At 44.9% G+C, this 24,134-nt stretch overlaps 3 protein-coding genes across 7 annotated transcripts; all 3 read left to right on the forward strand.

Annotated features, from left to right (window-relative positions):
- Positions 1-321: 321 nt before the first annotated feature.
- LOC112880089 (putative disease resistance protein RGA4) lies at positions 322-5,858 on the forward strand. Of its 4 annotated transcripts, XM_025944572.1 has the most exons (4): positions 322-1,934; positions 2,013-4,223; positions 5,284-5,419; positions 5,510-5,858. In XM_025944572.1, exons 1-3 carry the CDS (start codon positions 332-334, stop codon positions 5,379-5,381), a joined length of 3,912 nt encoding a protein of 1,303 aa, XP_025800357.1. In that variant the 5' UTR covers positions 322-331; the 3' UTR covers positions 5,382-5,419; positions 5,510-5,858. The 4 variants fall into 4 exon arrangements, 3 of the variants coding, with proteins under 3 accessions (XP_025800357.1, XP_025800354.1, XP_025800355.1); XR_003226232.1 differs by lacking the exon at positions 5,510-5,858 and having other exon boundaries at positions 322-3,930; positions 4,029-4,223; positions 5,284-5,415; XM_025944569.1 differs by having other exon boundaries at positions 322-4,223.
- A 5,075-nt stretch (positions 5,859-10,933) lies between these two features.
- On the forward strand, positions 10,934-13,314 carry LOC112880092. The gene is made up of 3 exons (XM_025944577.1): positions 10,934-12,436; positions 12,756-12,864; positions 12,955-13,314. Exons 1-2 carry the CDS (start codon positions 11,080-11,082, stop codon positions 12,800-12,802), a joined length of 1,404 nt encoding a protein of 467 aa, XP_025800362.1. The 5' UTR covers positions 10,934-11,079; the 3' UTR covers positions 12,803-12,864; positions 12,955-13,314.
- Positions 13,315-14,142: 828 nt separating this feature from the next.
- Positions 14,143-20,749, forward strand: LOC112883364 (pyruvate kinase isozyme A, chloroplastic-like). Of its 2 annotated transcripts, XM_025948655.1 has the most exons (7): positions 14,143-14,201; positions 14,975-15,667; positions 16,505-16,595; positions 16,675-16,868; positions 17,203-17,324; positions 19,474-19,952; positions 20,131-20,749. In XM_025948655.1, exons 2-7 carry the CDS (start codon positions 15,128-15,130, stop codon positions 20,430-20,432), a joined length of 1,728 nt encoding a protein of 575 aa, XP_025804440.1. In that variant the 5' UTR covers positions 14,143-14,201; positions 14,975-15,127; the 3' UTR covers positions 20,433-20,749. The 2 variants fall into 2 exon arrangements, with proteins under 2 accessions (XP_025804440.1, XP_025804441.1); XM_025948656.1 differs by lacking the exon at positions 14,143-14,201 and having other exon boundaries at positions 15,004-15,652.
- The last annotated feature ends 3,385 nt before the right edge of the window (positions 20,750-24,134 follow it).

Genomic DNA, 24,134 nt, shown 5'->3' on the forward strand with positions numbered 1-24,134 from the left:
CCAAGTGTTGCATTTAACAAACTACTGGCTTCGAGATGCATTATCGAAAGTAGTATTCTTTATTCTCCTGGCCTCGATATGCTGATGGACGGTCTACAATTTCTGCAAAGTGCACATGGTCTCCTTCTCCCTAGACTGGCTCCTCGTTGGTTGATGAGATGCAAATCAAGATATTCAAATCAGACGCATCTGGACGAACGGCGTCAATGCTCTGAGTCTTCATTTTCCACAAAGCAGCTTCTCAAACCCATTGTCTAGCCTCTCCCTCTCCACCCAAACAACCGTGTTTCCCTGTGTCCTGTGCGTGTGTTTTGGAGCTCCAGGCGCAGCCATGGCTGAGGTACTGGCCACCATGGTGGTCGGGCCGCTGGTGTCCATGGTGAAGGAGAAGGCCTCCAGCTACCTCCTGGACCAGTACAAGGTGATGGAGGGCATGGAGGAGCAGCACAAGCTCCTCAAGCGCAAGCTGCCGGCCATCCTGGACGTCATCACCGACGCCGAGGAGCAGGCAGCAGCCAAGAGAGAAGGGGCGAAAGTTTGGCTAGAGGAGGTTCGGAAGGTTGCCTACCAGGCGAATGATGTCCTCGACGAGTTCAAGTACGAGGCGCTGCGCCGCAAAGCCAAGAAGGAGGGCCACAACAAGGACCTCGGCATAGATGTAATAAAGCTCTTCCCTACTCACAACCGTATAATTTTCCGTCACAGGATGGCAAACAAGCTCTGCATGATCTTGAAAGAAATTGATGTCCTCATCGCCGAGATGAATGCATTTAGGTTCAAATTCAAACCAGGGCAGCCAGAGCCCACAAATTACTTGAGGCAGTATAATTCTAATATCATCGACCCAACAAACATCGCCAGCAGATCGAGAGCTGATGAGAAGAAGGCAGTTGTTTCTACATTGCTTGCTCAAGTCGGCAATGAGAATCTCAAGGTCCATCCAATTGTCGGTATGGGAGGGTTGGGCAAGACCACCTTAGCACAACTCATTTACAATGACCCTGAAATCCAGAAGCATTTCGAGTTGCAGCTTTGGGTGTGTGTCTCTGATAACTTTGATGCAGATTCCTTGGCTGATAGAATAGTGAAAGAGAATGGTTGTAACCCAAGTGGAAGTTCAGCACTGGAGAAGCTTCAAAACGTAGTGAGTGGGAAGAGGTACCTCCTCGTACTGGATGATGTCTGGAACCGTGATGAGCACATGTGGGAAAGGCTGAAGTCCTACCTTCAACATGGTGGCAAAGGTAGCTCACTGCTGATAACAACCCGTGATGACAAAGTTGCTCAGCTAATGGGTGCAACAGAAGTAAAAAATCTCAAAAGCTTAGATGAAATCTACATAAAGGAAATTATTGAAACAAAAGCATTCAGTTCAAAACGAGTAGAGCAAAGGCCTCGTGAACTAGTTGACATGGTTGGTGACGTAGCTAAGAGATGTTCTGGCTCTCCTTTGGCTGCTACAGCTTTGGGCTCTGTACTGCGTACCAAGACCAGCAAGCAAGAATGGGATGCTGTACTAAATAGAAGCACAATTTGTGATGAGGAAAATGGAATTTTACCAGTACTTAAATTGAGTTACAATTGCTTGCCATCATATATGCGGCAATGCTTTGCTTTCTGTGCTATGTTTCCCAAGGATTATGAGATTGATGTGCAAAGTCTAATCCACCTATGGATGGCTAATGGTTTTATCCCAGAGCAACCAGGAGTGTGTCCTGAAACCATTGGAGAAAAAATTTTCAATGAGCTGAAGTCGAGGTCATTTTATCAGGATTTGAAGAGTGTCCCATTTAAACAAAAATATTATCCTTTTGGACGGATCAAGTATAAGTATTGTTCTAGAATTACTTGTAAGATCCACGACCTTATGCATGATGTTGCAGAATCTTCTATGGAAAAAGAATGTGCCGCAATAGCTACACACCCGAGCCAAAGTGAGTATGCTCTTCATTCTGCTCGTCATTTGTATTTATCAGTGCGTCAACCAGAAAATCTTCTAAATGCTTCCGTAGAGAAAGGATCTCCAGCTTTCCAAACATTGATATGTGATGGACATGTAAAAGAAGATTTGAAGATCTTATCAAAATACAACTCTATCAGAGCTTTAAAGATCAAACGAGGTTCATTCCTAAGGCCGAAATATCTTCATCACCTGAGGTATCTTGATCTCTCAAAAAGTGGTATCAAAGAACTTCCTGAAGACATTAGCATCCTATATCATCTGCAAACACTGAAACTTTCTTACTGTCGTAAGCTTGAACGACTTCCAAAGGAACTGAATTATTTGACTTCCCTCCGTCACCTCTACACTCACGGATGTACAAAGTTGAAAAGCATGCCCGGAGGGCTCAGACACCTCACTTCCCTGCAGACACTTACATGCTTTGTAGCAGGTACCGACTCCGGTTGCAGTAATGTGGGAGAGCTGCAGGATTTGGACCTCGGTAGTAGACTAGAGCTAAGACAGCTCGAAAATATCACAGGAGCAAATGGTGCGCAAGCAGCAGGTCTTGGAAACAAGAAAAAATTGACTGAACTGGAGTTAAGATGGACTGATGGTGATCAGGAAGCACAAAATAATAATCACGAAGAGGTGGTGGAAGGTCTGAAACCTCATGATGGGCTGAAAGTCCTGAGCATATATTCCTGTGGGAGCAGTACTTTTCCAACGTGGATGGATATGTTGAATGGCATGGTGGAGCTTAAGTTATCTCGTTGCAAAAAGCTCGAGAAGCTTCCTGCACTCTGGCAGTTACCAGCTCTGGAAATTCTTCACCTGACAGGATTGGAAAGTTTACATTGTTTGTGCAGCGGCGCTACTACAGCCGTCACATTTCCAAAACTGAAGGCACTTTTCTTGTTTAGGATGCCAAAATTTGAGGCATGGCTGGACACAGATGTGGTACAAGGAGAAGAGACAATATTTCCCAAAGTTGAGGAGCTGGAGATCTGGGCGTGTGGAAGTTTGACTGCACTACCGAAAGCAGCATCAGTGATTGCGGAATCGTCTGGCGGAGTTGATACTAAGTGCCGCTCTGCATTTCCAGCACTGAGGAAGCTAGACTTATTTAATCTGTCGGCTCTTGAGAGATGGGGTGCAGCCGAAGGAACTCCAGGAGAAGAGGTAACATTTCCTCTGCTGGAGGAGTTGAAAATTGATGCCTGCCCGAAGTTGACTGGTCTCCCTGAAACACCCAAGCTAGGTAAATTAGCCATAGAAGGATATGAGCAACAAATATCCCTGCAGGCAGCTAGCAGATGCATTCCTTCGCTGTCCAGTCTGAGTCTGGAAGTGTCACCCGATGACACGGAAACAACATTGCTGCATGTCAAGCAGAAATGGGATCATGAACTCCCCCTGGCAGCTATGACGCTAACTAGGTGCGACCTTTTGTTCTCCTCCCACCCAGGTGCACTAGCGTTGTGGACATGTTTTGCACGGCTTATAGATTTGAGAATTGGGGGTTGCGACGCTCTTGTCTACTGGCCAGAAAACGTGTTCCAGGTCCTGGTATCCCTAAGGAAGTTATCGATTTCGAGTTGCAGCAAACTGACAGGACACACACAAGCTTCTGACAGGCAATCTGCTCCAGAACGGGGTGGACTCCTGCCTAGTCTGGAATATCTATGGATAAATGATTGCACATCTTTGGTGGAGGTCCCCAACCTGTCGGCATCTCTCAAGGAATTACATATTAGTGGCTGCAGTGATAATATCAAGTCCATCATATTCGTACAGCCGGACACGTCATCATTAATTCCAGGGTCCAGCGGTAGTGAGGCCACGGCGTCTACAGCTGTACTCAAGCTGTCATCAGCAGCCAACCATCGCTCCCTTCCATGCCTAGAATCTCTAAGTATATGGAGATGCGATTGTTTGTCAGAGGTTGCCAATCTTCCTCCGTCTATCAAGGTCTTGGACATTTATAGGTGCGACAACCTTCAATCCTTATCAGGAAAGCTAGATGTCGTCCAAAAATTAAATATTATGATATGTAGTCGGTTGGAATCACTGGAATCTTGCGTAGGAGAGCTGCGGTCGCTGGAAAATCTCAAGCTTTATGCTTGCAGAAGCCTGGTGTCCATCCCGGATGGGCCTCAAGCATACTCATCTCTTAGAGTTCTTGAGATTCTAGATTGTGATGGTATAAAGTTGCTTCCGCGGAGCCTACGGAGCCGTTTGGATTGCCTCGAGGAGAAACATCTAGATGCTCGTTACGAAGGTAATCTCCAGTTTCCAGCTTGTTTCTTTTAACAAAATGATCAGGAGCTCAATTGGTGTTGTATAAAACACAACTCTCCACTTAAAAGATTCTGTTAGTTATTACAAGATGTGGTACGGTGGTAGGCTTCAGTGATAAAAACTTTGCGAGTGTGGTGTTTAAAACCTAAAGGCAAACATTGATTATATATACATTATATCGAGGACAATGCACCAGTAATACCTATATTTGTGTGCACTTGTTTCACCTAAATCCATTAACTGCCGGATGTTGCACATTAGGGGCATGAAAACAGGTACACCTGGATCAACAAGTTTAGGCACCAATCTCTCTCTTTTTGGGTCCGTACAAAGGAATTTAACTGTAAGATGATCTTTGCTGTTCAGTTTGTTACCTTGGTGGTAATTGTTAATTCGGATAGTGTAAAATCAATCATCTTACTTTAGTCATAAGCGGGGCATCATGGAATTGCTGCGGTCAAATTGTGTTAGTTTTATCCAAGTGGCTTGGTGAAAGTTTTCCCTGGCCCTTTGTACTGATACTATATGCTTGTGCGCTACTCTGACTATTTTCCCTTTTAGTATCTAAAATGTGTCAGCTTACATTTCTTGTTGTTAAAATCAGAATTGTTGTTAATTACGTTTCTTTGCGGTCAATTACGTTTCTTTGCAAAGTCACTAGCTCCATTCCTTGTTGTTAAAATCAGAATTCTCTCATGCGATTTTATGATGACTTTACAATCTTAGTTCCTTGGGTTGATTCTATGATTCTATTCAGTGGAGTCTACGATAAATCCTAGCAGGTATGATCCTACGATTTGCGATCCTACCATTGGTGTTCCCATCTGATTCAGGATCACGATTTTAACAACCTTGGCTCCATTGGATATACGTGTAGTTTTGTTTACATGGTTTATGTCTTTTTACATAATACTTTCCCTTTAAAACTTTTAGTACTATTGGATGCATAGTCTATTCTCCTGTATGTATACTTTCTAATCTCGTCTTGATTTTTATACATAAATTCTGACTTCATCTATCATTACGGCCTCATCTGCCAGAACCAAAGACTCTGATACGTGCAATCAGGAGGCTGGTCGACAAGGCTGCGACGAGATTGTTCCCGTGTTCCCAAGACGAGGAGAGTGACAGTGATTGAAATAGCAGATCAAGGGCTTGATGAAAGTTATCACCAAGGTTTGTAGTACTAGTGTTCTCGATGATTGACTTCAAATGATACTAGCTCCTAATAATGCTGACTCCCTATGAGGTGTGACTTCCTTGTAGGATCGTTGTTACCAGACCTGCAAATGATGGATTATTGCGACCGTGGCAGAATATATTACCTACACTTTCTGAAGATAATCTCCAGTGAAGTCAAGTCCAAGTCCTTCATTTTGAGCAGAAACAAGTCATAGACTGCAAGCTGAAGAATTTGTAGCATTTAGAGCTCCATGCTCCAGTTTGTTATCCTTCATTTTCTTTTCTTTTGAACTATGATGAGTTTGAGTTCAGTGTCTGCTCCAGCACAAGCGAAACACAGCTAGCACATTCTTTTCATACACCGCTGAAGATATGTTGTTGTACGTCAAGCCGTTGTTTAAGCTGCTGCTTGAAATGCACTTAAATTGCTAAACATCCCATGTTATGTGCGTATCTGATTCTGAATGGTGTGCAGGGTGATTCTGTGCAGAGGTCTCGTTGTTAAGCAGCAAAGCAGGGGATGGAAGGAACAGAACAGAGAGACACGAACTCCTCTGCCTCTGAACCCAGCTCCTCTGTATCTCCTTGCTTGCGGCCTACTGGCAACCTCTGATCTAAATTCTCCCCGAATTCTCCTCTGGCTGCGTCCAAACTATCAAGCACGCGAGCTCAAGAGTTGGTTCTCGTAGTAGTCAAATCGAGAGCCACGGACATCATCAACAACCTCGTCGGCGCCTCCAGCACCGCGACGCTGAAGCACTGCCACGCCGCCTGCAGGGTGTTCGGCGCTGGTCCTCACCCAGGAGTCAGAACCCCCAGCGCGTCTTCCATGCCTTCCTCGACCTCTACTCTGCCGCAGGATGCGCCCACGACGGTCTCCGTTGCATTCAAGCACGCCGGCCGGCCCATCCAGCGGCGCTCAGAAGGTGCTCGACGAAATGACACTGGCGCCAAAAAACAATGTTCAGTTGAGCTAACGTTGAGTTCAAGCGAGCTCATCATCGACGGAGCGTGTTCCAGCCGGTTAACGGCTGAGCAGATGGCATATCCCCATATATCGGCGACGACCGCGAGCGGTGTGTGATCCATCATCCGTCGTTGTCCTTAAGGCCATGAACTGGCCCCATCCTCACCAAGAACAAGGACTGGCCTCTCCTAATGAAGGTCAAGCTCCAGGAGCAGCCGCCTCTGGACCATCACCTACACGTCGACCGAACAGACACTAGTTTTCATCGGTTTGCATCTCCGTTTGTCTATGCTAGAGAATCACCTTCAGCCATATAATCACTTCTCTCAGAGAATCAACTTCCACGGAGAATCAGAATCAGTTGGAGCTCTACCAAACAGGCCCGATATGTGTTTGTTGCAGTTTTGGTGAGAGAAAAAGGTTGTGGTAATGTCAACATTGTAGTCTCATACTTCTACAAAACCTACCGTAGGTGAAGCAGCAACAGCCAACACGAAAAATGGATCCTGGATCATCGGAGTAGGTAAAAAACCCGCTTCTCCTCAAGGTCAATCTTTCGAGCTACCGTGCTCCCGTCATCATCTGATCCTCCAAAAAGACAGCGTGTCTCGTTTCTACGAACTTTGTATATCCATTAGGACAGTAGAAACGATAACCCTTCGACTTTTCTGGATAGCCAATAAAATGACAACTTACCGTCTTAGGATCTAATTTTCCAATACTTGGATTAAATACTTTTGCCTCAGCTGAACAGCCCCACACATGTAAATAATTTAGTGTGGGTTTTCTCTCTGTCCATAACTCATACGATATTTTAGGCACCGACTTACTCGGTACGCGATTTAGAATATAAATAGCGGTTTTCAACGCCTCCATCCATAAATTAATCGGTAACGTGGAGTAGCTTAGCATACTTCTCACCATATCCATTAAGGTACGGTTACGTCTTTCAGCGACTCCATTTTGCTGAGGCTCGCCCGGTGCAGAGTACTGAGCTACTATTCCATTTTCCTGTAGAAACCTTGCAAAGGGTCCAGGAATTTGACCATATGGGGTGTGTCGACCGTGGTACTCACCTCCACGGTCAGATCTTACTACTTTTATCTTAAGATTTTGCTGATTTTCTACTTCAGCCTTAAAAATCTTGAATTTATCTAATGCTTCTGATCTTTCTTTAATTGGATAAATATAGCCATAACGTGAATAATCATCTGTAAACGTTATGAACGAATCATAACCATCTACAGACTTTATGTGAAATGGACCACAGATATCTGTGTGCACTATCTCCAAAACCCCTGAACTGCGTTTGGCTCCTTTCTTTATTTTCTTACTCTATTTTCTTAACGTACTTTCCTTAACGCAATCGATGCAATGTTCTTCATCTGAAAAATCTAACGGATGGAGAATATTTTCTTTAATTAATCTCTCAATTCTCCCCCACGAAATATGGCCTAAACGACAGTGCCATAATTTCGCTGAATTTTCGTTATCGCATCGTTTGCGTTTATTGCTTGTGTCGTTAGTCGTATGTTCAATACTCGCAGTATTGCTAACAGAATTCACAGTCTCATGCATAGGCAACATATAAAGTTTGTCTTGTCGGATGGTAAGACCAACACACTGACTATTGAATATAATCTCACATTGTTCTTTGCCAAAATGGCAATCATAACCATCATCTGCCAAACATGATACTGAAATTAAATTTCTAGACAAAGAGGGTACATAAAGAACATTATGTAACTGGAGTCTAAAGCCGTTCTCTAATTCTAACGTGAGTTGATAAACTGCTTCAACGTCGGCTCTAACTCCATTGGCGACTTTCAGCCATCTATCCCCTCTTTGCAGCATCGTCCTTGTACTTATACCCTGCAAGGAATTAGCAACATGAACAGTTGCACCTGAGTCAATCCACCAAGTAGATTGAGAATAACTTACGTACAGGGTCTCATCTATAAATGTGATAATATCCTCACCTTTCTTAATTAAATGCTTTAGAAAGTCTGGGCAGTCTTTCTTGTAGTGTCCTGTCTTGTGACACCACATGCATTGATCTTTCTCAATGTGCGGTTGATCTTTCTTTGCACCCTTGCCTGGGTGAGTCGAAGAAGAAGAAGAAGTGGAAACTCGTTTGAACTGAGGTTTCCCTTGTGGCCTCGTGTATTTATCAGAAGAGTTATTTCTTTTGTTGTGCCTAACATAGTTGAGCGTGGTTGAGCGTGTCACCATGCGAGGCCTTAAGTCTTTCCTCTTCTTGCACGCACATCGCGATGAGCTTCTCTAGGTCCCATGTCTCTGGGCTGATGTTGTAGTTAACAACAAAAGTTTCAAACTCTTTCGGTAGGGAAGCCAGAACCAAATGGACAACGAAAGCATGAGGAAGCTCCATGTCCATAGGCTTGAGCTTAGATGCCATGTTGCTCATCTTCAGTATGTGCTCTCTCACACCACCGCCAGTGTACTTGTCATTTACTAACCTCTGAATCAGAGTTTGCGCATAAGCTTTTGAAGAGCCAACAAATTGACTCTCAACTTTCTTCAAGTACTCAACTGCGGTGGCACAATCTGGGATTGCTCCCCTGATACTGTCTATAATGAAACTCTTGATGACCATCAAGCACTTTCTGTTGAAAGAGTTCCATTTTGCTCTCTCAAGATCATACTTCATTTGAACATTTGCATGTTCTCTCTGGCGAGCTTGCCAAGCGGCAGAGGTCTCATCCGGGTCCCTCACCAGTTCCGCGGGACTAACGGGACACAGTGAGGTAATAGCTAAGTCAATATCTGACAGTGCGAGAGCCACTTCTAGCTTCTGTGCCCATATCCCGTAGTTGGAACCATCCAACGGCGGTATAGCATTAATGAAAGTCATTGCATTAGATCCTGAAATTTAAATCAAGAAAAGTGAGAACTATTTTATAAAATAATAATTGCATATCTCAATTCAACGTTGGTCAATATTAAGATATACAAATAACTGACTACATTAATTCTAAATTACCGTTGGGTAGAATTAGAACAAATGCATGGAAACTTATTGAAAAAATTATAATACTGCTATTATCAACGTTGGTCAGAAAATAACAATATGATAACTGAAGAAAACATAAAACTGACTCCTTTAATTATAATGTCCCGGTGGTTCTAAAATAATTAAAGGATAGAACTTAGTTGAATTTGCAGCGGAAAAATTAAATTATTCTTACTTTCAGAAACTTTCTGTCTTACTACCTCTCTATAGAATTTATCACGTTGGTGCAAAATAAAATAGAGAAGAAAACATACATGAAATGGCTAAAAGGGTTTCTGAAAAAATTACTTAATTGTAAAAGCTACTGTGCATTTGGTCCAGCCCACATGGTGGCCCATCACGGTCCAGTGCGGCCCAGCCCAACACGCGCTCACCCGCGCGCGGGGCTCTGACCCGCGCACCAGGCCGCAACCTGGGCCTGGGCCGGGAAAACGGCGTCCCGCCTAGGCCATAAGAGGCCCAGCTGCTCCGGGTCCGACGGCTGTCCGGCCGTTGCGGCCGGAACAAAAACGCCCCAGTCCGCAGCCACCCCTTCAAACCCTAGATCCATTTCGCCCGCTCCTCCCCCGGCCTCTCCTTCTTCCTCCTCGTGACGGCGACCGAAGGCGTGGCGCCGCCGCGGGCCTCCTCGCCGGCGAGTGCGCTCGCCTGGACGTGAGCGCGCCGCCGTCGAGTGGGCCCGAGGTGGCTAGCTGGCCCGCGCGCGACGGCACGGTGGGGATCCGCGAGCTTGACGAGCTCGGGATGCCTCGGTCCTTTGACGACGGAGGTTCGTCGGGGCTTCTGAGCCTCGGCGTTGCTATCCCGTGGAGCAAGGAGCTCCCGTTGGCGAGGTAAGTTTCATGTCTTGCGCGGTTAGGGTTAGGTGTAGGGTTAGGGTTAGGGTTTAGCGCGGGGTGCTTGGCTTCTTTCACCCCGAAAGGGGTTCAATCGTTCTGTTCTTGCTTTCTTTCGAGTTGATACGAAATCCTCTCCTTCTAATTGCTTGTCAATGTTCTTACCCGAGCCTAACTACACTTAGTTAGGCCTACTGATACCATTGTTAATTCTTAGGGATTGACTAAGTGCTAGATAGCTCGGTCATTAGCTAAACAATAATGGTACTTAGGACTAATCGAGGGAGAAACAGAGAGAGGGAAAAAGAGATATGGCGTACCTCCGGTCGATGAGCTGGAATCGCCATTGTTGGCCATGGTGGAGATGATGCCGAGCCGGAGTCAAGGTCGAGGATGTGATTGCGGCGGCGATGCAGTGCAGAGGCAGCGGTGCTTCCCGTCGCCTCAGCGCCCCTTAGATCGGATTGGGCTAGGGTTTTAGGTGGGTCTACAGGCGACACGGCGAACTTCGTTACGCGTGCCCCGACCCCACCTCTTGCTTTTATTTGGCGCCGCGACGGGGGCCCACATGCCATTGTCTTGGCTGTGCGCCCCCGATTAGGGCGCGTAACGGACTCCGGATCGGTCGTTGGACCGATCCGGGGTGAGATCAAACTAACAATCTCGTTGCAAAAAGCTCGAGAAGCTTCCTGCACTCTGGCAGTTACCAGCTCTGGAAATTCTTCACCTGACAGGATTGGAAAGTTTACATTGTTTGTGCAGCGGCGCTACTACAGCCGTCACATTTCCAAAACTGAAGGCACTTTTCTTGTTTAGGATGCCAAAATTTGAGGCATGGCTGGACACAGATGTGGTACAAGGAGAAGAGACAATATTTCCCAAAGTTGAGGAGCTGGAGATCTGGGCGTGTGGAAGTTTGACTGCACTACCGAAAGCAGCATCAGTGATTGCGGAATCGTCTGGCGGAGTTGATACTAAGTGCCGCTCTGCATTTCCAGCACTGAGGAAGCTAGACTTATTTAATCTGTCGGCTCTTGAGAGATGGGGTGCAGCCGAAGGAACTCCAGGAGAAGAGGTAACATTTCCTCTGCTGGAGGAGTTGAAAATTGATGCCTGCCCGAAGTTGACTGGTCTCCCTGAAACACCCAAGCTAGGTAAATTAGCCATAGAAGGATATGAGCAACAAATATCCCTGCAGGCAGCTAGCAGATGCATTCCTTCGCTGTCCAGTCTGAGTCTGGAAGTGTCACCCGATGACACGGAAACAACATTGCTGCATGTCAAGCAGAAATGGGATCATGAACTCCCCCTGGCAGCTATGACGCTAACTAGGTGCGACCTTTTGTTCTCCTCCCACCCAGGTGCACTAGCGTTGTGGACATGTTTTGCACGGCTTATAGATTTGAGAATTGGGGGTTGCGACGCTCTTGTCTACTGGCCAGAAAACGTGTTCCAGGTCCTGGTATCCCTAAGGAAGTTATCGATTTCGAGTTGCAGCAAACTGACAGGACACACACAAGCTTCTGACAGGCAATCTGCTCCAGAACGGGGTGGACTCCTGCCAGGTCTGGAATATCTATGGATAAATGATTGCACATCTTTGGTGGAGGTCCCCAACCTGTCGGCATCTCTCAAGGAATTACATATTAGTGGCTGCAGTGATAATATCAAGTCCATCATATTCGTACAGCCGGACACGTCATCATTAATTCCAGGGTCCAGCGGTAGTGAGGCCACGGCGTCTACAGCTGTACTCAAGCTGTCATCAGCAGCCAACCATCGCTCCCTTCCGTGCCTAGAATTTCTACGTATATTCAAATGCGATCGTTTGTCAGAGGTTGCCAATCTTCCTCCGTCTATCAAGATCTTGGGCATTTATCAGTGCGGCAACCTTCAATCCCTATCAGGAAAGCTAGATGTCGTCCAAAGATTAAATATTAAGTCCTGCGGTATGTTGGAATCACTGGAATCTTGCGTAGGAGAGCTGCGGTCGCTGGAAGAACTTAGGCTTGATGGTTGCGAAAGCCTGGTGTCCTTACTGGATGGGCCTCAAGCATACTCATCTCTTAGAGTTCTTGAGATTCGTGGTTGTGATGGTATAAAGTTGCTTCCGTGGAGCCGACGGAGCCGTTTGGATTGCCTCGAGGAGAAACTTATAGATGCCCGTTACAAAGGTAATCTCCAGTTTCCAGCTTGTTTCTTTTGACAAAATAATCAGGAGCTCAATTGGTGTTGTACAAAACGCAGCTCTCCACTTAAAAAATTCTATTAGTTATTACAAGATGTGGTATGATTTAGTGATAAAAACTTTGTGAGTGTGGTGTTTAGAACCTATAGCCAACCGTTGATGATATATACATTGTATCGAGAACAATGCACAACTAATTCCTATATTTATTTGCACTTTCTCCTGTATATGTACTTTCTAATTTCTTGTTGATTTGAATGCATAAATTCTAACATCATCTATATGATCACGGCCTGATCTGCCAGAAATGACTTGGAAACGTGCAATCAGGACGCTGGCGTGCTCGAAATAGCAGGTTGAGGACCTAATAAAGAAAGTTACCATCAAGTTTTTTTTTTATGGGATATCACCACGGTTTGTAATATTAGTGTTCTTGATGATTGATTTCAAATGATTGTATCTCCTAATAATGCTGACTCCCTATGAGGTGTGACTTCCTTGTAGGATTGTTGTTACCAGACCTGCAAATGATGGATTATTGTGACCGTGGTAGAATATATTACCTACGCTTTCTGAAGATAATCTCCAGTGAAGTCAAGTCCAAGTCCTTGATTTTGAGCAGAAACAAGTCATAGAATGCAAGCTGAAGAATTTGTAGCATTTGGAGCTTCATGCTCCAGTTTGTTATCCTTCATTTTCTTTTCTTTTGAACTATGATGAGTTTGAGTTCAGTGTCTGCTCCAGCACAAGCGAAACACAGCTAGCACTTTCTTTTCATACACCGCTGAAGATACTCATGTTGTTGTACGTCAAGCCGTTGTTTAAGCTGCTGCTTGAAATGCACTTAAATTGCTAAATATCCCATGTTATGTGCGTATCTGATGCTGAATGGTGTGCAGGGTGATTCTGTGCAGAGGTCTCGTTGTTAAGCAGCAAAGCAGGGGATGGATGGAACAGAACAGAGAGACACGAACTCCTCTGCCTCTGAACCCTGCTCCTGTGTATCTCCTTGCTTGCGGCCTACTGGCAACCTCTGATCTAAATTCTCCCCGAATTCTCCTCTGGCTGTGTCCAAACTATCAAGCACGCGAGCTCAAGAGTTGGTTCTCGTAGTAGTCAAATCGAGAGCCACGGACATCATTAACAACCTCGTCGGCGCCTCCAGCACCGTGATGCTGCAGCACTGCCACGCCGCCTGCAGGGTGTTCGGCGCTGGTCCTCACCCAGCAGTCAGAACCCCCAGCGCGTCTTCCACGCCTTCCTCGACCTCTTACTCTGCCGCAGGATGCGCCCACGACGGTCTCCGTTGCAGTTTCAAGCACGCCGGCCGGCCCACCCAGCGGCGCTCAGAAGGTGCTCGACGAAATGACACTGGCGCCAAAAAACAATGTTCAGTTGAGCTAACGTTGAGTTCAAGCGAGTTCATCATCGACGGAGCGTGTTCCAGCCGGTTGTCGGCTGAGCAGATGGCATATCCGCATATATCGGCGACGACCGCGAGCGGCGTGGGATCCATCATCCGTCGTTGTCCTTAAGGCCATGAACTGGCCCCATCCTCACCAAGAACAAGGACTGGCCTCTCCTAATGAAGGTCAAGCTCCAGGAGCAGCCGCCTCTGGAACATCCCCTACACGTCGACCGAACAGACACTAGTTTTCATCGGTTTGCATCTCCGTTTGTCTGCCAACTACACGCTATGCTTCGTATACGGCTGTGTCTTGATTTGCGGTATCACGTATGAAACTGAAGTGGTAAGTGTACTCCATCCATCCTAGAATACAAGGTATCGAAGGGTTTAAAATTTGTACCTAAATATATTTAGATATTCTAACATATTTTGGAAAGTAATTATTTTTAGCCGGCCATGCAATCAGCAAAATAACAACCAAATAAGCCATTAAATAGGAGTGCATGCATTATTTTCTCATCTCTTTAATCTATCATAAAAATGGAAGGGTGCGGAGCAAAGGGAATATCTCATCACCCCTCTAGTTGATGTGGCACTTTAATAATAATGAATGAACTGGCAATTGGAAATAGAAATAGTCTAAGTATATTTTTTAGACGCTCAAGACAATATCTATTATATATTTTATAATAATTGCAGTTTTTGAAACCTTTCGCAATTGGGGTTAGTTCAGATCTTGCTTGGTTTTATATTTATTCTTTTCCCACTAGATACCATGAAAATGATTGTTTAATTTAATTATAATTTTTTTGTTTTAGCATGGTACTCTCTATCCTAAATTATAATTTATTTTAATTTTTCTAAATATATAATTTTTACTATGATATATGTGTAGATATAGATGTATAGTAAAAATATATGTATTTAGAAAAGATGAAACGAACTGTAATTTAGGAAGAGACAGTAGTTCGTATTTTGCTTCATATAAATCAGGTACAAGGTGACTGAGCCATCCTCTCAAAAACTGACAACGATATTTAATCTTTAGTTTTAACCATATTTAGTACAGCACAAACTGACAATGACACGGTGCCCGCGCACGTGCTGCTCACGTAGGACACAACCGCCAGCTCACTCCTCCACGTCACGCTCCTGCGGCGACGCTCCCCAAGCGAGCTGGGAGCCTGCCTCGCAATCTCCGCCACCCCATCGAAGAAGGTTGTCACGCGCCACCGCATCTCCCTCCACTCCCCCGCCACCGCCACCGCCATGGCCGCCGCCGCGCACTCCCTCCTGCACCCACCAGCGGCCCGCAAGGGCGCCGCGCCCTCGCCCCTCTCCCATCCCTCCCCTTCCCCCTTCCTCCGCTTCCCGGCCGCCACGCGCCCCCGCCTACCCCACCTCCACCGCCTCCGCTCCGCCTCCCCGGCCGCCGCCTCCGACCTCACCGCCTTCCCCAACCCGAACGGCATCCTCGCGCCCATCGACGTGGACGCCGCCACGGAGGCCGAGCTGCGGGAGAACGGGTTCCGGAGCACGCGCCGCACCAAGCTCGTCTGCACCGTGGGCCCGGCCACCTCGTCCCCGGAGCAGCTCGAGGCGCTCGCCGTCGGCGGGATGAACGTGGCGCGCGTCAACATGTGCCACGGGGACCGGGAGTGGCACCGGGGCGTCATCCGCGCCGTCAGGAGGCTCAACGAGGAGAAGGGCTTCGCCGTCGCCGTCATGATGGACACCGAGGGTAGCGAGATCCACATGGGGGACCTCGGCGGCGCGGCCTCGGCCAAGGCGGAGGTGAGGTGCCTGTATGTAAGCTGCTGTCCGGTTTGGCCTTTGCGTCGTAGTTATCAGAGTGAGCGCCTTCATTCACTTGGACCGTTGGACGTATTCGACGAAGGGTGCATTTGGCAGAGTCCGCTGAATGCAGCAGGTGCTCTACCAAACAATTTTCCAGATAGAAGTGATCTCTGCTGATTCTGTGGAGTGGTAGAACTAAGGGAGGTTCTCCTAATTCTATGAAGTGATTTTCCGTCCTGATTTTAAGAGTTTATGCTAGAGAATCACCTTCAGCCACAGAATCACTTCTCTCAGAGAATCAACTCCCACAGAGAATCAGGATCAGTTGGAGCTCTACCAAACAGGCCCGAAATGTGTTTGTTGCAGTTTTGGTGAGAGAAAAAGGTTGTGGTAATGTCAACATTGTAGTCTCATACTTCTACAAAACCTATCGAGCCAGCATTTCATGAAGAGTTCTTTCTACATCGAATGTTTGGTTGATTTAGATTTTCAGCTCACGTTTGAAATCATTATAGGAGGGAAAGCATGCATTCAGATTGTTATCGAACACTGGACTGTGAAAGTAGTAGTCATTTTCAAGTCTGTCAATGTAACTCAAATAAAGTGCTTGGTAAAAGTCACCATGTTTTGGTAAAAATCACCATGTCACTATGCCAAAACGGAGATTATCTCACCCTTCGGCTGTTTATTTTAAGTTTTTAACAATACAGTTAGAAGTTTGATTGTACACCTATTCAGTACTCCTTGTTTTTCTTAAGCAACATTATTTACTGAATGACTTCCATTTTTTGTTATTATAATATTCCTCACGTAGTTAACAAATCCTGTCACATTTGTTGGATTCCACAGGATGGAGAAGTCTGGACATTTAGCGTTAGAGCATTTGAATTGCCTCTCCCAGAACGAACTATTAATGTGAACTATGATGGGTTCGCTGAAGGTATTTAAGCAAGCCTATTTGTTGATGTTGTTCATAGTTATTGTTCAGCGCCATAATTTTGCATCTAAATCCTACACAGATGTGAGAGTTGGTGATGAGCTTCTTGTGGATGGTGGAATGGCTCGATTTGAGGTGATTGAGAAGTTAGGACCTGACGTTAAGTGTCGCTGCACGGATCCTGGTTTATTGTTGCCACGTGCGAATCTTACATTCTGGCGTGATGGCAGTATTGTCCGTGAGAGGAATGCTATGCTTCCTACAATTTCATCAAAGGTAAACTCAGTGGCACAATAAATTTCTTGCTGTAATTACCAAAAGGCTGCAAAATTTTGTGAATCTATTCCGCCCCTTGGTACTAGTAATGCATTGGAGTTGCAGCTTCTTTTTCTGTCAATACCATGGTCAGTTCAAAACAACATGTATTACTTACTTTAAAGCCTTATATTGTGCACTGAAGCTCATTTCTGGATATTTTTTATCAGCTACTTCTTAAGAAGGCTTCTACCTCCTAGAGTTGTTTAATTGAAAAATGGAATCATCTAGTAGCAGATACTAATATTATAAGTTTATAACAATGCTGCTCCTTTTCTTGTGACAACTTGTGCAGGATTGGCTTGACATAGACTTTGGAATTGCCGAAGGTTGTGATTTCATCGCCGTTTCATTTGTCAAGTCTGCAGAAGTAATTAAACATTTGAAAAGCTACATAGCTGCAAGGAGTCGTGGCAGGTACCAAGAGTATAATTCTATACTGTTGTTTAAGTTTATGCTTTGTTGGAAAAACCATATTTGACATTATTAAACTGATAACGGGGGGTCCTAGAACTGTTCTAGATGCTTAACCACTGTTGTTGGTTGGTTCCTGGTCAGTCCCAGATGATTACTCATATTGGTAGAGTTTTATTTGTACTCTAACCCCTAAAAAATTCTGCCAGGAATGTATTGCTTTCTAACTTTCTATGTAGTTTACTAGAGAAAACAGTGAATTAGCAAGCTACCCCCTTTCCGGTGTACCTCCTTTTTCAAATAATGCTGTGCTGCAACGTGATTCACTGAAGAATAATAAGAACTATTCAAAATTGTATGGCCAGCCTCAACCATAACTTGGTGTCATCTCTGTGCCAAAAAAAACAGCACATGGTGTCATCTCAGCACCTACAATTCTTCTGCATGCATTAGAAAATTGTATGTGTATGCATCTCCTATTTGTATTTGTAGTGCTACTGTCATTTTGCCATTGTACGTCCATCTCATGTTTTTGTGGGTAAAATTTAGTTAGTGACATACAGAGTTACCTACTTAAAGTCGCTAGTCCCAAACGGCCAACATAATCAAACTTGTTGTGTGAAAGGACCTCAAGATGCCTAGAGGGGGGTGAATAGGCTTATCTGTAACTTAAAACACTTTGAACACTGTCAGTAACACAGATGTCCGGATACTCCGGATATATGTTCGGATACTCTGGACTTTGTGTCCGGAGTTTCCGGAGATAATGTCCGGACTATCCGGGTATGAAACAATCTACACAAAAACAAAGATACTGATGCTGTAATTTAGATCGAGTAAATTTAGAAGAACTAGTGGTACCTTTGGAATGTTTCTCACCAGTTGTCTTGCTCTAGAGACTTGTATAATAGTAGATCGACCACAAACCCTAAAATATTAGTCTCACAAGCAAGTAACTAATAGTTCAAAACAAAGTGACACGGAGAGGCAAGGATATGTTTCCCGGAGTTCACTCCCAAAGGAGCTACGTCTCCGTTGAGGAAGAGTTCAAGAGACGGTGCTCAAGAACCTCTATGCTCCTCTCCCAAGGGTGAGACCAACGCTCAAATCCAAGGTCACCTACTATGTGTTCCTCCGAGAGGAATGACGATTACAAACTTCCCGTAGTGCTCACAACTTGCTTGAGCACTCACAAGCGACGCCTAGCCGTCTAGGAGCTTGAAGCTCCAAGAGTAACAAACTTAAATCCACCGGCTAGAGTAGAATGATGTGCTCAAGAGATGGAATGGAAGCTCGCTAGCACAAATCTTTGCTCTTGCAACAATCTCACTTGAATCCCCAAAGGAAATCACTCAAGAATGAAGAAAGGGGGAGTGAGAGAGTTCTTTAGCTTGTGGGCATTTCTGGTCGAAGTGAGCAAGAGAGAGTATGAGTGAAGGGGTATGGGGGGTATTTATACCCCCTCTCACATAAACTAGCCGTTGGCGAAAGGGTACCCGGATACTCCGGGTATATGTCCGGATACTCCGGATACTCCGGACTCAGAGAAATTTACGGACGGGGAACAGTTACCCGGAGACTCCGGGTATATGTCCGGATACTCCGGATGTCTTTGTCCGGATATTCCGGACCAGGACCCGGACACTCCGGGTTTAGCAGGGGATTTCACAAGAAGGCTGTTTACAGTGGTAGGTTTGATTCTCATGGTTTTTTAGGTTCTCTTGAGCACAACTACCACGTCAACACCTGTAGATCAAAGTCCCTCTTGATAGTACGGCGTTCCTATACTCGATTTCAAAATAAAATCTAATTTCAAGTAAACTTGAAGCACCGCTTTTCATTTCCTTTTTGAGGGGTCATGCTTCGTAATATGCTTTACTTATTCACCTTTAGCACCTGCACACATGCTTGATAACACGATTAAATATACATGTGCTTTGTCATCTAACACCAAAACCCACTAAGGGGCCTAGATATCTTTCATTGTGTTATCTTTACACCTTAATTGGTTGGGCCTTGCAAACATCCAAAGAAAAAAGGATTGCATAAGTTTTTCTTACTAGATGCGCTAGTACTGTGTTTCTGAAATGTTTCCTTCATTTTGTTGAACTTTGTTGGTTGCTCAGTCTAATGCTTTATTGTATATGATCAGTGATATATCAGTCCTTGCGAAAATTGAGAGCATTGACTCTTTAAAGAACCTGGAGGAGATCATCCGAGCATCAGATGGTGCCATGGTAGCCAGAGGGGATATGGGGGCACAGGTTCCCTTAGAGCAGGTCCCCTCAATACAGCAAAAGATAGTTCAACTGTGCAGGCAGCTCAACAAGCCAGTCATTGTTGCTTCTCAGCTCCTCGAATCAATGATCGAGTATCCTACACCCACAAGGGCTGAAGTTGCTGATGTTTCTGAAGCTGTCCGCCAGCGTGCGGATGCTCTAATGCTTTCTGGTGAGTCAGCAATGGGGAGATATCCAGAGAAGGCTCTTAGTGTTCTTAGGAGTGTTAGCCTCAGGATTGAGAAGTGGTGGCGGGAGGAGAAGCGCCATGAGGCACTGGAACTTCAAGGAGTTTCATCTTCCTTCTCTGACAAGGTATCAGAAGAAATCTGCAATTCGGCAGCTAAAATGGGTAAGTACTGCCACCACGCACTCAGTGCCTATGAAAACTATGTTGTCATAGCAAGTGATATATTCGACTGCTTTGCTATTGCATTTTCCTATTGTTGTCCATTACCTTGGTTGCTGGCAGAACATTTTAATTCCATTGCTTAGAAGATATGTCTAAACAAAACTGATTTCATCTGCAGCTAACGGCTTGGGAGCAGACGCCGTTTTTGTTTTCACGAAGACTGGCCACATGGCCTCCCTGCTCTCACGATGCCGTCCTGATTGTCCTGTTTTCGCCTTCACAACCTCGACATCCATCAGGAGGCGTCTGAACCTCCAGTGGGGGCTCATCCCCTTCCGCCTTAGCTTCTCCGACGACATGGAGAGCAACCTGAACCGCACCTTCTCCCTGCTCAAGGCCAGGGGCATGATCCAGTCAGGGGACCTGGTCATCGCGCTCTCCGACATGCTGCAGTCCATCCAGGTGATGAACGTACCCTAAGAAAGAGCCATTTATCTCCGCACTGCCCCGTCATCTATGAGATGATCAGATGAGATGGAATACGTATTTTATCGGCACCTTGGAGGACAGTTCCTTGCACTGAAAATTTTCACTTTCACCCTGTATTAGATGCTAGGCATGACTAGAGAACGGTAGCAATAATTTGCGGCTTTCTGCCTGTTGTAAAACTGTTATGCTGTTATTGCTTCTAGGCTTTATAGTCCGACCTTGGGGTGACTTTGATGTGCAAGCTTGAGTCTCGCTGTGTTCCGTGATGGGCTTATAGGTATGCAAATCTTGCATCCTGTTTGAATTCATGTGGGCTTCATTCTGGTCAGAGCTCAAAGCTGGCTCTTCGCCTTTTTCTGCGCCGTCCGTCCATTGCAGATTAATGGCTGAGATCCATTGCCAGATCTCTCAAATTTCATTCATCTGCTTGATGATAGATCTCCCAGAATATGAAGAATGTCCAACAAAAACAGAACCAATTTCCATGGATACGCTGCAAGGCTGATGTTCACCATGTGGACTGGACTGCAGTGACCACTACGATCACTTGCTCTCGATGACTGCTACCCAGGAGACGGCTGGAACCTCCAGGGAGGGCCCTCCAACGTCGTCTTCGGCGTCAGCTTCTCCGGCGACATGGCGAGCAACCTGGACCGCACCTTGCTGCCGGGCATGGTCCAGCCCGGCGACCTGGCGATGGCGCTCGCCGACGTGCTGCAGCCCATCCAGGTGACGAGCGTACCCGGAGGGGCCAGTACCTCCGTGTCACGCGATCCCTGCCCGGGATGCGACACGGCCTTGATTGATCGCCAACACCTTGAGCTTGAGAGACGGTTCATTGTACCGAAATTATTCGCCTTTTCTGCTGCATTGGATTATGAATCTCTATTTGGCAGAGCTCCGGATCCAGAAAAATTAATTTTGGAGCACTTGGAGCTAGCACTACTAGAAAACAAGCAAGCTATAGGCAAATATTTTGGTATGAACTAGATCCGGTACTAATGCTCAGCAGAAGCTCCAAGAAAAATCGTGGATCTGGAGCTGCAGGTATCTTAGGAGCATTTAGATGAATCACTTTTTCATAGTGTAAAATATATTCAGATATTTAAATCACTTTATTTTAGTCTTCAAACTACAGATCGAACCCGAAGATGAAGCAACAACCTGAAACTGGCCAAAGCCTGCTGTTTTTTTGCGAGCTAGACATCCACAACCACAAGCCTGAGCTTCGGGCAACACGGAGTTCACGTGAACGGCAGACAAATCCAACGGTGCCGTGTTAAGTATGAGGCCAGTCCGGTGGTCTGCACCCTCCCAGGTGTCTCCTGCGAGTGGTGGTCAGAGGTCTGCTCGTCTCCACTCTCCACGGAACGGTCGCTGAGTGTGCCACTGCACAACACTTTGACTTGTGAGCCTTACCTTAATCTTGACATGATCTCATCTATCCATTGAGAGAGACTGCCACTCTTCCCAGTCGTGACACACATGGTGTAGTGATTTGTCATCATCGCAAAACCCCGGCAGGTCGAAAATTTCGGCAAGTTACTTGCCAAAAAGAAAAGGTATAACCGACATTATACTATATAGATTGTTAATAAGTGCAGGATCTGCTATATATTCCACTATAATTTTCGGTAAAATATAAAATCATGAATCCGATGGTACACAAAACAGCGGTAAAATATAAAGGTTTTGGTTGTAATGCGCTGCTTAGAATGCATTAGTAAGTATATTATTGTGAAATAAATTGAAGTCAAATGAGAAACGAAATGATTTAATTCTCAAGCCTCTAGATGAAAAAATGTTTCTATTTACAATATTGTGATACATTATCTAGATACACGAGGTCTTCGCACAACATACAACGACATATTTGGAATCATGTGGAATTTTGCTGATGACACTTGTTAGTTACCCATTTTGCCACTTGGCTACAAACGCAACTACAAAAAACCGCTCTCTCTTAAGTCCCAGCCAAGCAACTGGCCTAGGAAATTAAGCCTATATATGTCTAATAGTACCAAAGAAAGGTTACAAAGCACACATACCAAACACAAATTATGACAAACTCACAAAATGACATGAATAGCACACTTTCATTTTATATAGAAAAAAGGCATCTCTCTCAAAAGAAACCAAAAAACCTCTCATTATCCTCTATAGGGTATCATCATCACCTCTATCCCCATCAAACGCTTAGTATGGGGGCAAATAGACGTGACACCTGCTTTGTGGCAAACAAAGGGTCCAAAAGGCATCGCTTTCATATGGAGAGAGAGAGAGGGAGGGAGGGAAAACAATGAATTTACGTTTGTGAAGTAAAAGTGGTGTGAGGTCGGTGGGGCCACAGTGCTCCCCCTTTCTAGAATGTCCTTGCATCTTTCTGTGGTGAAAATAAGTCACCAGAGTTGATCCCTATATGTATATCAATATATCGTTACATGTGGTAAATAAACGAGTCAAAACCAGATAAACCTCAGAAGAGACACCATCACCAGCATATTCTTGTGTATATGCTGAACTGGCCTTTCATACCATCCCTCATTGCAACATATCACCTCACAATATGAAATTAAACCCGCGGCCTCAAAAATCTAAGATAAGTGTGGTATCACATTCACAAAGTCTGCACACAAGTGAAATGCGCAAATAACGAATATCCAGTCGAATATTCATAAAGCTCCGTTTGGAACCTTGGAATGGAATTCCATTCTAATAATCATAATTTAGATATAAATCTATTAAGCTAATATGATTATATATGAATATATTTGTATAATATTGTTGGTCATATTAGGGAGATACTTATGTGCTATATTTCTACTATAGTGGAGTGAGTCAAAGAGCGTGCTATAAGTTACAAATAGAAAGATAGCTTGGTGGTGTATAAAATCAATTTTAATCTCCCATCCTATAAATTTAGGATAGAGTTATATCTAAACTTTTAAAAATGGTGGGATGTCAAATTCTAAGCTAAATAGTTTAGTTTATTAAGTAGATTTTAATTTCTCCAAAATGAGAGGATCCAAACGGCCCATAACTTTTTTTTCTGAATCTATGTTTGTGCAACATCATAATTAGCACAAGTAAAGAAAGATTAATGACAAAGAGGCAGGTGATAAAGCCTATCTAGCTACAAGAAAGCAGGGAGCATTCTTTAGAGCTAAGGCTATTCAGTTTTCAGTCTCATCTACCTGGTGGTGCTCAATCTCTGATGCTTCAATAAGTCCCTTTCTGCCCGGCCTCTGCATGTGGGGCCAGGACATGTGTCGCAGTCATAGTGAGCCCACTATTAAATGCACATGAAAGTGATCAGTACTTGATGACTTTTTTGCTGCTCTTCTTTCATTTGAAAAGGGCCGGCTGGGAGCAAATCATGCATGCATCCTCCATGATATCCCTACCAAATCATCCTACCTTATGTTTTGTTTTTGCCTTTGTACATATGGTTAGTGTAATAATTTCCCAACCAATCATCACCTTGTGCACTTACTTCTTGTAGGGCTTGACCATAGGAAAGGCATTTTTCAACCACTGATCTGACCAAATAACCACTGATTGTCGCAATAACCAACTGGAACAGTTTGGACTCTCAGCAACTAAACTTCTCATCAACTCTGAAGGTTGCCACTCCCTTCTAAAACTAGGTCACTTAAACTACAGGTTAAGTGAACAGACAAATTAAATTTTCCC

The sequence above is a fragment of the Panicum hallii genome, chromosome 2 (genome assembly GCF_002211085.1).
Source record: "Panicum hallii strain FIL2 chromosome 2, PHallii_v3.1, whole genome shotgun sequence".
NCBI classification, from domain to species: Eukaryota; Viridiplantae; Streptophyta; class Magnoliopsida; order Poales; family Poaceae; genus Panicum; species Panicum hallii.